Source organism: Lepisma saccharinum, chromosome 8, assembly GCF_977018435.1.
Source record: "Lepisma saccharinum chromosome 8, izLepSacc3.1, whole genome shotgun sequence".
In the NCBI taxonomy this organism is placed as follows: Eukaryota; Metazoa; Arthropoda; class Insecta; order Zygentoma; family Lepismatidae; genus Lepisma; species Lepisma saccharinum.
In genome coordinates, this window is record NC_139236.1 from 17,022,651 (window position 1) to 17,037,603 (window position 14,953).

Sequence of the window (14,953 nt, forward strand, 5' to 3'; positions counted from 1 at the left end):
TGAAAGAAAATGTCCACGTATACCGTAGCCCTGCAAAACGTTAAATAGATATTCATGATTTATCGAGTCAAAAGCACGTTCAAAGTCTAATGCTAATATAGCATTTTCAGCGTTTTTGTTCTGTAGTCTATAACATGTAATTATTTCACGCATCGTTTGTAAAACATTTGTGATTTTCTTATTTAAACCAAAAACATATTGATCCTCTCCTACTAATTTGTCGACATAAGGCATAAGTCTGCCAAGCATACATCGCGCCAATATTTTATAATCCGTACAAAGGAGGGTGATGGGTCTATAATGACCAGCTTCGCTTGGTTTTGGACATTTTGGGATTAGAATTATAATACCCGTATTGGAAGATTTACCCATTTGATACTTGCTAAACACTGCATTTATCCAATCCGTTATTGTTTGACCCATCAATTTCCAAAAGGTTTGATAAAACTTATTGGGTATCCCATCCCAACCAGGAGCTGAAAATGATTGCCCTACCTTAACCGCTCGAAACACTTCCTCACTTGTATATTCTTTGTTTAAGTTTTCACTTTCTTCATCTGTAAAAACCTCTGATTCGGATGCCAATTCATCCATTAAAGCTCCATTATGTGACGCTGGTTGGGAATATTGTTGCTCAAAATAATTATAAATGCAATTACGTATTTCAGGGGCTGAATTGATCTTTGTTCCCCCATTATCAAATATTTCACTAATACATTGTCTTTTAGCATTTTTTCTTTCATGAATTACATGGCTGATAGAGGCGACCTCATCGTTGTCAAAATGAGGAAGTCTACTACGAATTTTGACCCCTTGACGCCTTTCTGCAGTCATTTTTAACAATACAGCTTGTATACGTTTGACTTCAGTTTGCACTTTTTTCCCGTCTGTTGCTTGCTGAATTTGTTCACGCAATACCCTGTAGTAAAAATTATATTTATTTGTCCACTCTCTCGACCGTTCCTTACAGTAACTGATACAAAATCTTTTTATACCCGGTTTGAGAATCTCCTCCCACCAGCGGATTATATCTATCCTCCTCAGACGGTGTGTTATCCATCTCGACCATTGGTCATTAAATGCTTGTTGGAAATTTTTCTCATTAAGAATTGAAGCATTTAATTTCCAACAACCGTACCCTCTCGGGACTATTGGAATGTCCACATTTATCATCATAATGACAGCACTGTGATCTGAAAAACATGTAGGTGTTATACTGATGGACTTTACGTTCTGACGTAATGTGGGGGTGACATAAAATCTATCCAAACGGGATGCACAATTGTCACGTATATACGTGAAACCCCTCTGCCCAAAACATTTGTCACTCCAGACATCTGTGAAGTTAAAGCCAGTTACTAATTTTTGCAATGAATTCGACGTGTTAAATCCAGGTCTTTGATCCTGCGGATACAATACACAATTGAAATCTCCCCCACATATTATGTGTTCTCTCCTACCCTGCATTTCAACAGCAACTTCCTGCGCAAAAAACTCATCCCTTTGTTTTCTACACTGTGACCCGGATGGAGCATATATGTTATATATCCATACATTTGCAACTTTTGCTGATATGATTCTATTATTAGGATGACATACCACATTTGTGAGGGGAACCGTATTACGTGTTAACAAAGCTGTTCCTGTCGATTGGAAATTTGCATTATTATGAACTCTTATCGTTGGGGAAAAATTGAAATTCATTTGTCCACATTCTTGGAGAAAGACAATATCTAATGATGCTTGTATAATAAAGTCCTCTAACGCCGCCTGTTTAGTAAGGGATTTCATTTTGTTTATATTTATTGTAGCAAAACGAAGGGTCGTCATCATAAATACTATGAACAAAATTTTTGGGATTGGGTATTCCCAATACTTATACTTCCACCTTTGCCCCATCTAAGAGTAATAATTCTTACACTATTTTTATATGCCCCTAATGTTATACACCAAAAATTAACAAACACACAAACAATATTATTTTAGTAGGGGGGAGGAAATACCCCTTCCCTTTGTATAGCTTAATCCATAAATATCTACCACCACGCAATACAATATCATTAACTTTCTGACAGTCCATATAAAAATATTCATTCCAAATAATACTATTTTCTAATCTTAAAGTGATTACCTGTATCCAGTATTCACAAACTTTCATGGCCTATCGGACTTGGATCAATAACCATGTCTTGGACATTTGTTTTTACATGTCGCAATGATCGTCTTTTCGTCCGATTGCTGCCTGACACTTTCCTTATACTCTTTGGTCGTTTTTGTGAGCCGGAAACCGAACGACCCGTACTACTTTGGACACTTCCACTTTCACTATCCGTTTCCGAATCTTTTTCCTGTTCAGCTTCTTGTCTGAAGTCCTTTTGCTTGGTCTGATTCTGCTTCCTCTCCTTGTTGCTCTGTAGCACTTCATCACTCGATTCCTCTTGCACTTTAGTTATGTCTTCTTGTCGTCTTAGTGGTCCACCCTTCTTCTGCTCCATAGTATCCAGGGACATTTCTTCACTTTGTCGCGTAAGTTGAACATTTAACACAGGTTCTTTTGGTTGATCTTGCATATTTTCTTCAGTTCCTTCCTTGGTCAAAGTTTGTTGATCATTCTTGTGAATATTTTTCTCGTCCTGTATATGTTTTCCCTGTTGAAGCCCTTCTATCACAGTCAGTTGTGCTGATTCTTGACTCACATTTATATCTTCGTGTGTAGATGTAGACGGTGCAATTGCTTCGCTATAGGACCGAACTGCACGACCCATGACTTTGAACACTGTTGGTTTCCGTAAGGTACAATTAAACCGCATGTGATCACTACTACCACACCATTCACAAGTCGGGATTTGACCATTATATACTACATGTGCCGTATATTGGCCTATTTTCACAAAGGAGGGAATTGGCTTCTTAATTGCCATCAAAACCTGACGCACCCCATTATACACTTTGTACCTAAATTTGTCACTCCAAGTTTCTGCTTTTAATTCATCGATTGTCCCATATTCACTCAGTTTTTCACGAATTTGTCGTTCTGGCACTTCCAAAGGAAGATTAAACACACGAACCGGCTTCAAAATTCGATTCGCATCACTCAGTTTCACTTGTGTCACAGCTCCACTACTATAATAAAAATTCACTTCACCAGTATTTTCTTCTAATATTTTTCTCATTTTTCCCGGACGCACTAATTTCAAAAATACACATTTAATCGTCGTGGGAATTTGTATGGCTGCAATTTCATCCACACTCAGTTTGAATTTATCATGAATAAATTCATGTACTTCCAAAGGACTAGGTTTCAAAGTTCCCGTTTCAAAACTGATTTGTATCGTATTTTCGCGATCCATTCTATATTTTACTTTTGTCCAATTCTTCACTAGCACAGTTCAACAGCACACCCTCTCCCACACGTACGTACCGATATCGCGCTGAACTTTCACTTTTCCTCAAAGCACAGAGCTCGTACAGCACGACCTACCTGTTCCGCGCTAGGCGCGAGACTGAGACCACTCGGCCACAGGGTCCGGCATTAGTGGATCGATATTTTACTTATTCTAGGAGGGCAAACATGGATGGCCAAGGGGACCTGCAGGGGACACAGAGGAGCAATTACCTCCTTCTATTTTAAATTTTATACAAATAGAAATACATTTCGTAAACTTTTCTTGCTCGCTCTCAGTCTCGTCAAGTTCAGAGCTGTAGCTAGGGGCGGCGGGAGTCTGCCATGGACGCCAAATGACCTAAATTAAAAAGAAAAAAATGTGGAAGACAGAATGCTTTAATGCAATGTGATATCATTTGCTCCCTATTAAATATTGTTTTAAATTGCAAGAATTGGATCTAAAAATTTTCTTTCTCGCTTCGCTCGCAATATAATTCTTTTCTGTAATGTGATGTATTTAAATAATACCGTATGTTTTGTGTAGTGAATAAACTTTGAATACGTACATAATTTAGTGTTAGCATATTGCATATGTATTTTCGTATTTTCTTATTTGTTTGATTTGGTGTTTTAAATTCACTTTTTGCACAGTAAGGCTAATCGGGACTGGACCTACAGTTTATAGAGGAATTCGAACCACTATATGTGCCTCCATTTTCGTATTTTATGTCGCTCCATGTTGCATATATGTAAACATATGTTGTACATAAAAGTTATACATGTTATATGTACAAAAAAAATCTTCCGCGTTTATTTATCATTCATTTTCTGCCATTCAAAAATACAGTTTGTGTGCTTGTTTTCAATTATTAGCTAATGTAAAATTGCTGGTGTTGAAAAAATATTTCAAATCGTTTGTTACAAATAAATGCTTTAGCACAGACATCTACCTCCCTTTTGCGTAATTTATGAGGAAAATAACGTCTTTGATACTACTACTACTACCACTAGTAATAATAATGCGATTATTAATGTTGTTATTATTATTACTGTTATTATTATTATTGATACGTTTATCTTGGTACTTGCCCCCTCCAGACAAAAAAATTGTGGTTGCGCCTCTGACCTTACTTCCACACTCGCCTTCCGTATCATCACGTAAGCAACTTTCAAAAAACTTTACACAATCGGAACTCAGTTTCTAATTATTGCTTCATTGAATATTGAGTGCACGATAAGATTTATTAGCTTTGAAGTTGAAACATCGCCCGCGAAAATAATACTTTGAACATCTCGTAAGTAGCCAACACTAATTAACAATTGTACTGTGTTAATTTACTTTATGTGCGTTTGTTGAGAAATTGTGCTGAAAATATAATGTACGACTTACAGGACAGACGTTTGTCCCCTGCACATCCTTTCAATCTTCCCGTCAATCAATTAGAAGAGCTGTCATGTAAATAATGCCCAAAGGAGATATTCAATGCAAAGCATACTTATCAAAGCAAGGAACATTTTATCAACAATTTTTGTATTATCAATATATGTTGTATGCACGTCTATTATATTATTATTTAAAGATATCGTACAAATATAATACTATTTTTCTGGCTTTAATTTATTTTATATGTGCTTTAAAAAGCCTCGTTGGTTCAGTTGGTAAATAATCTGACTGTCACGCTGAAGACAAGGATTCTGTTCCCAGGGTGGTTGGTCTCGAGGGGGATTTTCTCAGCGACGTCCTTGCATGAAAACTGCTTTGAGGTTCACCAAGGGTAAAAAAAAAATAGTATTTTTTTGGGGGGGGGGGGGGCGGGATGCTAACACCACCTTCATAAATGGCCGGGATTGTGAATCATAATCCCTATATTCATTTATGGCATGTTACAACGCACAGAAGGTACTTTTGCTTTTAAAACTTAGTGCATCTTTAGTCGCACACCGTAGCCGTTCGTTCTAAGACGTCATGCCTTGGGCTCTGCCTACGAAACGCGCAGGTTCGAGTCTCCAAGGGGAAGCGGAACAACTTTCCTTCTGAGATTTCGGACTGTGTATGGGACCGGTGGCCACCCACCATTGTGAGGAAATTGGAGAGCTACGAATGAGTACCGTAATCCGGCCATGGAAACTTACAAAAATGACCGAGGGGATCGTCGTGCTGACCACACATCACCTCGTAACAGATTGATGATCGCCCGGCACGGCAGGTGGAAGTGAGGCCGGCAGTCGGTAGGTAGGCGTTAGCCCTGTATTAGTACACATTTGAATACATGCCGTGAGAATACACATTATGAAATTTGTTTGATTCAACTCTAACAAACTGCAGAAACTCTTTCCACGTACATTTTATAGCCGGCATCCGTGGCAGAGTGGTTAGCACATCGCGCTACGATGCCAAGGGTCCCAGGTTCAAATCCCGGCTTGGGCATGGATGTTTGGAGTGTCCATATATCAATTTCATCATCATGAGTAGGGATAAAAAGCCAGTTCACCAACAGAAAGTGGTGCAATTTTTGCAACCTTAACGGAAAATATCGTAAGGCTAACGCGAAAGTGGTGCGCTCGCAGTGTTGCCAGCCCACCCCAAGAAAATTTCACCATGTGATATTTTACAGGCGAAGCTAACCTACAAACAGGAGTTGGCAACACTGACTAGTTGCTTCTCAGCGCTTTGGAAAACGTCTTAAGACAAATATCTTAATCTTTAAGAAAGCCGACTTCCGGTATGTCAATTCCGGCTTCAAGAGGCTAATCTACAAATAGGAGTTGACGGCGAAATATATTGTAGCCTTCTAAGATGATAAGTATGCAGTAAGATGAAGAAGAGTTGGTGATGCTAACTGGCAATAGGGGTCGTGGTGCAGTGTTAATACCCCCTCCTCCTCTATTTTTTTTAGCATACTGATCTATTGCAAGAGTAGTACAGATTAGCGAGTTCTACGCCCTTAAGTGGGTCTCAGTGTTGCCAGCCCACCCCAAGAAAATTTCACCATGTGATCTTTTACAGGCCCAGGGTGAGCCTCAGCTACTGGGCGGGTCCGCAGGGTGGTGGATAGCGGAACGGTCTGCAGATATGCAGATTAGGGACCATGACGGTTCGACCGGAGTCCCCCCGAACCGAGGCGACCAGCTTATCAGAGTGTGGGAGTGTAGTTCTTGGCAAGACTACACTCATTAAATACCACAATGCTTGATAACGGCCTGGTGACATGGCGAGTAAGCACCGCCATTAAATAGGTGCTGCCCCCGCTGCCTTGCGGGTAGGGATTAACTCAAAGGCTAAGGGAAGGAAAACCCTGAAAGAAAACCATGGGTAGAGAGAGCTCTGTAAGGCGTGGTGAAGCCAATCTCTCTAAGGGAGTAAACCCAATACAAATCCTGGTCCTCCAGGTTGGGGGTTGAGGCATTGGGCTGACGACCCAATCCTCGGAAAATATCCGCTGTTCAGAGACCCAACAATGAGCCTCGGATATGGAAGGAAACCAGAAGACGAACACGGCTACGAGTTAAGGTAAATGATCTTAGGATGGGGACATGGAATGTGCAAACAATGCTACAAGCTGGTAAGCTGTCAGAAATTGTTGATGAATTTATAAAATATAAGTTGCATGTTCTGGCACTGCAAGAAATAAAATTGGCCTGGGAGTGGTCAGATAGACAAGGGAAACTGTACAGTTTTGTACAGTGGTGCTGAAACCAGAGGACACAGGGGTACAGGCTTTAATAAGTAGAGAAGCTAGGAAATCACTAATGGAATTTATACCAGTAAATGACAGACTGTGTAAAATTAGACTGAAAGGCAATTTCTATAACATCTCAATCATCTCTGCTTACGCACCTAACGAGGATGCAGAAGAACTGGACAAGGAAAAATTTTATGACGAGTTGGACTTGTTAAATGAAAGTACAAGTAGACATGATATACTACTTGTCATGGGTGACTTCAATGCAAAAATTGGAAGAGAATCTGAAGTCAAAGAAGTGGCAGGAAAGAATTCTTTACATTCAGTCACCAGTGAGAATGGTTGGAGATTAATACAGTACTGTATACAAAATAAAATGCTTGCAAAAAGTACCCAATTCCCCAGGAAAGATATTCATAAAGGCACCTGGAGAGCTCCCGGCGGAACATACACAAACCAGATAGATCATGTTCTGGTGAACAGCAGATATGCCACATCTGTTATAGACGTTAAAACACGCAGAGGGGCCAATTGTGACAGTGATCACTTCCTAGTCAAATCTATATTGCGGCAACGATTGTCTAATATAGGCAAAATTAAGGGAAAAAGGAGAACTGGTTGGGATATAGAAAAGTTAAAGAAAGACAGCGATAAGAGAGCTTTTCAGGAACAATTACACCAACAATTAAGTGATGAGAATGAAAACAATAGCATTGAGGAGATATGGAATGATATGAAGAAAACTCTGACTGAAACATCAGAAGAGATATTAGGGCAAAGGAAGAGATCTAACAGAAAAGATTGGTATGATGAAGAGTGTAGAGTACTAATAGGGAAGAAAAATGAGTTACGGAAAAAGATGATTCAAAGAGAAACAAGAGCATCGATGAATGCATATAAAGATGCTAGGAAGGAAGCGACTAAAATCTGTAGGAGGAAAAAGACATATTGGATGGAGGAGCGAGTAAGGAAAATAGAGGAACATCAGACAGAGGGTAATACAAGACAAATGTACAAAGCTGTTAGAAATCTTAGTACTGGATATCAACCAAGGTTAAATCTATGTAAAGACAAAAATGGGAAGCTTATTACGGATCAAGCCAAATGTCTGGAAAGATGGTCAGAATATTTTCAGGAGCTCTATGAATCTAAATTTAATATAACAGATAATGCAGATGAAGACCAAACACAAGTTACAGAATGTGAGGTACAAAGACCATCGTTTGAAGAAGTAAAGTGTGCAATATTAAAATTAAATAATAATAAAGCACCTGGAGAAGATTTGCTCCCTGCGGAGATATTTAAAAAGGGTGGATAAACACTTTGGAAGAACGTTCATGAGCTAGTTTGCATGATATGGGATCAAGAGAAAATACCATGTAGTTGGAAATATGGAGTTATCTTCCCCATACATAAAAAGGGTGATAAAAGGAATTGTGGCAACTACAGGGGGATAACACTATTAAATATTGGATACAAAATATTTTCCAATATCCTATATATGAGAGCATCTAAGCAGGCAGAAGAAATCCTAGGGGAATATCAATGTGGATTCCGTCCAAATAGATCTACCATAGATCACATCTTCACCATATCTCAAATTATGGAAAAATTCTATGAGCAAAATATAGATCTACACTTTTTATTTATAGACTATCAACGAGCATTTGATAGCTTACACAGAGCTGGGATCATGAAAGTATTCAAGAAAGTAGGATTTCCAGATAAATTAATAAGATTGATAAAGGTAACCTTGGAAAATACAACAGCGGGAGTCATGGTGCAGGGAGAAGTCTCACCAACCATTAACATAGAAACAGGAGTGAGGCAAGGGGATGCTCTGTCCACCCTAATTTTCATTATTGTACTACATGATATTATCAGTCCACTGCAAAAAAGGGGGAGTATATTCTACAAAACAACACAGATACTTGCTTATGCTGACGATATTGTGATAATATCAAGGACACTTGCAGATCTTAAAAGCACTTTTTTAAAGATGGATAGTAAATCCAGAGAAATAGGACTATTAATTAATGAAACTAAAACAAGATATATGAGAATGTCCAGATCGCCAGCCAGACGAAACTCTCTGGCTTTGAATGTAGGTACATATCACTTTGAGGGAGTACCCACTTTTACTTACCTTGGAGCTCTTCTACATAACAACATAGAAGAAGAAAAGATTGTTAACCAAAGGATACAGGCTGGAAATAGACAGTATTATGCACATATAGAATTGTTAAAGTCAAAAAACCTCTCTAGGAACACAAAATTAAGACTATATAGGACACTTATTAGACCAGTTATAGCATATGGTGCAGAATCTTCCAAACTTACATCTAAAGCAGAAAGCAAGGTAATGTGTTTTGAAAGGAAGATATTACGTAGGATCTTTGGCCCCGTTAGGAATGAAGATGGATCCTATAGAATTAGGAATAATATGGAGTTGGAAGGATTGATTCAATATGAACATGTGGTGAGATATATAAAATCTCAACGCTTAAGATGGGCAGGACATCTGATGAGAATGGAAGAGGATAGGCTACCACGCCTGGTATTTAATCAGAAATTGTGGGGAACAAGGCCAAAAGGAAGACCGAGGGGAAGATGGATCGATGCGGTTGAGGAAGATTTGAGAAGGATGAATATACGCAATTGGAAAAATGTAGCTCAAGATAGAACGAGGTGGAGGGAGATTGTTTGGGATGCCAGAGCACACCAAGGGCTGTAGAGCAAAAGAAGAAGAGATCTTTTACAGGCGAAGCTAACCTACCAATAGGAGTTGGCAACACTGACTAGTTGCTTCTTAATGTCTTGGAAAACGTCTTAAGACAAATATCTTAATCTTTAAGAAAGTCGACTTCCGGTTTGTTAATTCCGGCCTGTCAAGAAAATTTTCTTAAGACAAAAATCTTAAGACGTTTTTCCAAGACATTTATTTTCTTGGCTCCTAATTGAGCTAGGATGATGATTTTAGGTTTGTTGGATAGGATTCGACGAGAACTATTCGACTGGCAAATAAAATTGATTCTACCCCCTCCCCTCTATTTTTTCTAGCATATTGATCTGTTGCATGCTAACCAAACCTCTTGGGAGGCAGGGGGCTCTTGTAACGCCACGGGTCCTCCACATGTATCTATGTATGTAATGTGATTTGTGGGGGAAGGGGGAGGCAATTTTAATCTTACAGCTAGAAATGTATCTATAAAATAACCATGCCTATGAGCCTGCTTGGCTTCAGGAAGCAAGCTATGGAAGTGCCCGTCCAGCCTACGAGCTTCAACGAACTTCTGCCTTCCATGCTATCTAAACTGAACGGTCTGTTAATTATACACTTGAATAGCATCCTGACCCAGTATGACGAGGATGTGGGCAAAACTTTTTATGTATTCAACAACAACTTGAATTATTACCAGTTCCCCATCTCTGGCAAACTTAAGTTCGACATGAATCCCGAGAACAAAGGGGAGGCCAAGGTTTCCTCTGGCAAGAACATCTATCGCATCAAGCATGATAGGATGGACATTTCCCCTACGTATGATGTGTCTGCTGGCGATCGCCTGTACGTGGAGCTCTTGGACGACTACGACAAACTCATCCCTCTTTTCATAGAAACGAAAATCACCTACCCTATAATAAATAACCGCAGTGGTAACAATGCCTAACGATATTTTTGGTCACACCAAGCGCGACGATCACGGCGACGAGCTTCTCATGCTCGACGTCAGGGTCAAGAAGTTGCGAAGCGACCTGCAGGCCCTGCAGTCCACGCTCAACTCCAGTCTCCAGTCAGAGATAGCCAGCCTGCAGTCTCAGTGCCTGGACCCCGTACTCAAACTTGACGCCGAGCTTAAATCGCTGCTGCAAAAGTACACCGACCTCGTGTTAATAGACAACTTCGACAACTTGGCGCTGAGCGTAGACAAGCTCCAAAACGAACTTGTGAAGCTGCAGCAAGCGCAGACTTCCGATGTGGAACAGCTGAAACGACACTTGCAGGACCAAACGAGCACCATCCAGACTGAACTGCAAAACATTATCCAGAGTTTAAAAACTCAAGATGACTACGATCTCGTGAATGCCAGTATTGCCAAATTGCACGAACAGTTTCAATCGTTAGAAATTCCTACGTTGGAGAGCATCAAGGCTGAGCTTCAAATGGACGCTTTGCATGCAGCCATCAACGAAGTCAAAACTAAACTCCAAACGCTACAGGACTTCATCGACAATCTACCTTCGTCCAGCGAGCTGAATGCTATTGCCCGTAGCATGGCCAACATAAAACTCCAACTTGAGACCTACGAGGATTTCGTACCAAGGTACCATAGCCCATATTGAGGATGCTCTCGCCGTCATCAAAAATGATCTGGCAAACGTACACGAAGCACTGGAATCCAAACTGCCTGGCATCAGGGATACTCTGGCCAGCGTCCAACAGCAAATAACCAAGTTGGAAAATCAAAACACCGAATCAGAGTTTTGGCATTTTCATCACTTGATCGACGACATACAGGCTAAGTTGGAAACTTTGCAACAATCCAGCCCCCACCCAGGACGACATAACACAATTACAAGAAGGCATACGCGCTGCTGCTGCTGCCTCAGAGTTGGACGCGATGAAAAAAGCTTTGGAGTCGCTCCAAAACACGGTGGCCACCCTGCCCACCTCGCAGGAACTGAAAAGCGTGAAGAGGGCTCTCAACCAAATACTCAAATCCGACGACATCAAAAACATCCAAACCGAAATTGAATTGCTTCGGGAGTCTGTTGCAACCTTACCCACCAACCAGAACATCAGCGAGCTACATGGCTTGTTTGCGGAAATTAGAACCCAGGTCCAAGACCTCGCAACCCAGAGCTCCAAGTTGACACTCGTGGAAAGTCTACAGCAGATTATCACCAATGTGAAAGAGCAAATTGGAAGCATCGAGGCGAGCTAGGAATCGGCCATAATCAATTTCAGTACCCAACTACATGAGTTAAACGAAAAATTCAAGAGGCTAATTGTCGATGTGAAGATCAAGCCCGATTACGACACAGTTGTCCGTGCTATCGAGGAACACCTGGAATCGGTGAACGGTAGATTGGAAGATGTGGAGAGCGAGGTTCGAACCAATGTAAACACCCTGAACGCCAGCATCGACAATCTCAAGTCCACTGTTGTCATCGAACTGTACAGCATTCCAAACAGGGAATTTTCCTCGCTCTTCCATCCAGGTGCCAAACTCTACATGCTGACTCCTGCCAAAGCCTTTCACCAGTTTTTCATCGCTGGCACACTTCAGTTCGTCAAGTTTTCATACTGGTCTCTGCCCCACGCAACCCACTACCCATCCATGATCGTAACGAACATCAGTGACGAGCCTAAAATAAGAGGAGTGGAGTTGGTCGATTTTACCCACCCCGAAACTCGCGAGCCTGCCTATGCCGAAGATGCTACTCAAATTATCGACATAGAAATAGGTGAGAAGCTGTACATAGAAAACCCGGCATTGTCTGCAGCCAGAAATCCCATCCAAGCTATATTCTTATTTTCACGCAATGTCTAGGCAGGCTATTGTGAACGAGCTGCACAAACCTGCACGACGAAACTACAAACGACTGGCGGTAGTGACCAAAGGCATAGACGACTTGAGGGGAGCTGACCTTGTGGAAATGAGCAGTGGCAACTTTGGGCTTTACCCCTCAAGGCAAAAACAGGAACCTGTGTGGTGGAAGCATTCAAAACTATTTTCGATGAAAGTGGCAGGCGACCTCGATTTCTTCAAACAGACAACGGAAAAGAATTCTACAACTCTGTCTTTCGACAATTTATTCAAAAACAAAATATTCAACATTACTCCACTTTTAGTCACATCAAAGCCAGCATAGTGGAACGTTTCAACCGAACTCTCAAAACACGCATGTGGAAACAATTCACGCTTCAGGGGAATTACAAGTGGCTCGACATGCTTCCGGAACTTGTCAACAGCTATAATCACAGTTTGCATCGCACGATAAACATGAAACCAGCTGACGTCAACAAATCTGACGAGCCATGTTTAATTTCTACGGTGTATTGTCCAAAGTACAAATTTACAAGCAAGAAACCGAAATACAAAATTGGAGATCAGGTGAGAATCAGTAAAGTTAAGCGTGCGTTCGAAAAAGGCTTCACAAAAAAATTGGAGTACGGAACTTTTCACCGTAATTCGAGTCTTACCCGGAAGCCGTCACACGTATATAATAAAAGATAATCGCGACGAAATTCTGAAAGGAAGATTTTACGAAGAGGAACTTTCTAAAACAAAATACTCCGACACGTATCTTAGTGAAAAAGTATTACGTAGAAAAGGTGACAAACTGTTGGTGAAATGGCTGGGACTCGAGGAAAAAAGTTGGATAGAAGCAAGCGAGGTGATTGTGTAACGGGTGCTTGGGACGTGGTACGGCGACTGCCAGATTTTCAATCGGAACGTCAGGATAGGAAAAATGGCGAGCTTCTACCCGACAACATTCGCTGTCTTATTGTTGGACCTTCTGGATGTGGAAAAACAACGTTACTTATTGTTAATTTTCTTCTTGCACCCCACTGGTTAAACTGAAAGAACAGGCTCCTGTATGTTTTCTCCAAAGGTTTGGAGCAATCGAAGTATCGCCAGCTGTCGAAACTGAACGAGGGACTAGGCCTAGCTATATTTGCTTCTGAACTGATACCACTAGACTGCTGTCTCGAGAATTCGGTGGTGGTTTTTGACGATGTGATACAGGAGAACCAGAACGAAATTCGCAATTTTTTTTTACTCAGGGTCGGCACAGAGGCATGGACTGCTTCTATCTTGCTCAGACGTTTTCCAAAATCCCCAAGCAGCTACTCCGAGACAATGCTAATTTCATATTTTGTTTCGTCAAGACTACACCAATTTAAAACACGCTTACGATGATTATGTAGGTGGGGACATAAACTACAATCAGATTTCCAAATTTTGCTCTTCATGCTGGAACCAAGATGATTTCGGATTTGTCACAATAGACATGACCAAGGAACCCAATAACGGAAAATACAGAAACAAAATTAATAATTTTCTAAACGTTGCAATGTTACAAGAAACATCTTGAGCTATTATAAATAACTAGATACAAAAAAAAAAATGAAACGCAAACTTGCAGACGACAACCTGAAGCTGCGTAGCTACCTGGCAAAACGGTTTAAGGGTTGAAAATCCGAGAATCGCGGAATTTACGAAGAGAAAAAGCGTCAGGACCAACCTATCATCGATGTCATCAATGGACTTGGTAAAGAAATCAAAGATGTCACCGACCAAAACAAAGAATTAATCAACGAGCTTGTGTCATTTACTGCTCGAAATAATACCATACCCACTCCGATATCCAGCATTCACACTACTCCGTTCGAACTTGCTCCGGCTCCGAGACGTCAGGCCCTAGGCAGTACCTCTTCAGACAAGCTAGTCGAGCTGAGTAGAAGGGGAACGCGATAGTGGATGTTTGCTGCGTGGGTGGTCTTTAATTTGCACGTACTTATAATTAATTTGCACGGGTTTTAATTAATTTGCGCGTACTTAGAATTCATTTGCAAGTACTTAGAATATTTTACATTTATGTATTTGCATGTTTATAACTTTTTATGAGTATATAATTATTTATTTTATGAAAAATATGTATATAGAAGGTAATTAGAGGTACTAAACGCTATGCATATGTTTTTATATTCATTACTGCAAAGTATGTAATGTATCAATCGATAATATTAATGTTTATAGTATTGAAAATAAGAGTTTACGGTTTATGAACCGCTATGAACGGTGGTAATGGTACGAAAGAAGACGGTTCCGGTACTCGAACCCGCGATATGTAATATTATTAATTAGTACAATGTATA

General features: G+C 40.4%; 1 protein-coding gene across 1 annotated transcript; it reads left to right on the forward strand.

The window, feature by feature from the left end:
* The first annotated feature begins 7,135 nt into the window (after nucleotides 1-7,135).
* Nucleotides 7,136-8,386, forward strand: LOC145991682 (uncharacterized). The gene has a single exon (XM_083127743.1). The coding sequence runs from the start codon at nucleotides 7,136-7,138 to the stop codon at nucleotides 8,384-8,386; it is 1,251 nt and encodes a 416-aa protein (XP_082983869.1).
* Nucleotides 8,387-14,953: the final 6,567 nt, after the last annotated feature.

Coding starts and splice junctions, on each gene's coding strand:
- LOC145991682 (XM_083127743.1), top strand. CDS start 7,136: ATGGAATTTATACCAGTAAATGACAGACTGTGTAAAATTAGACTGAAA.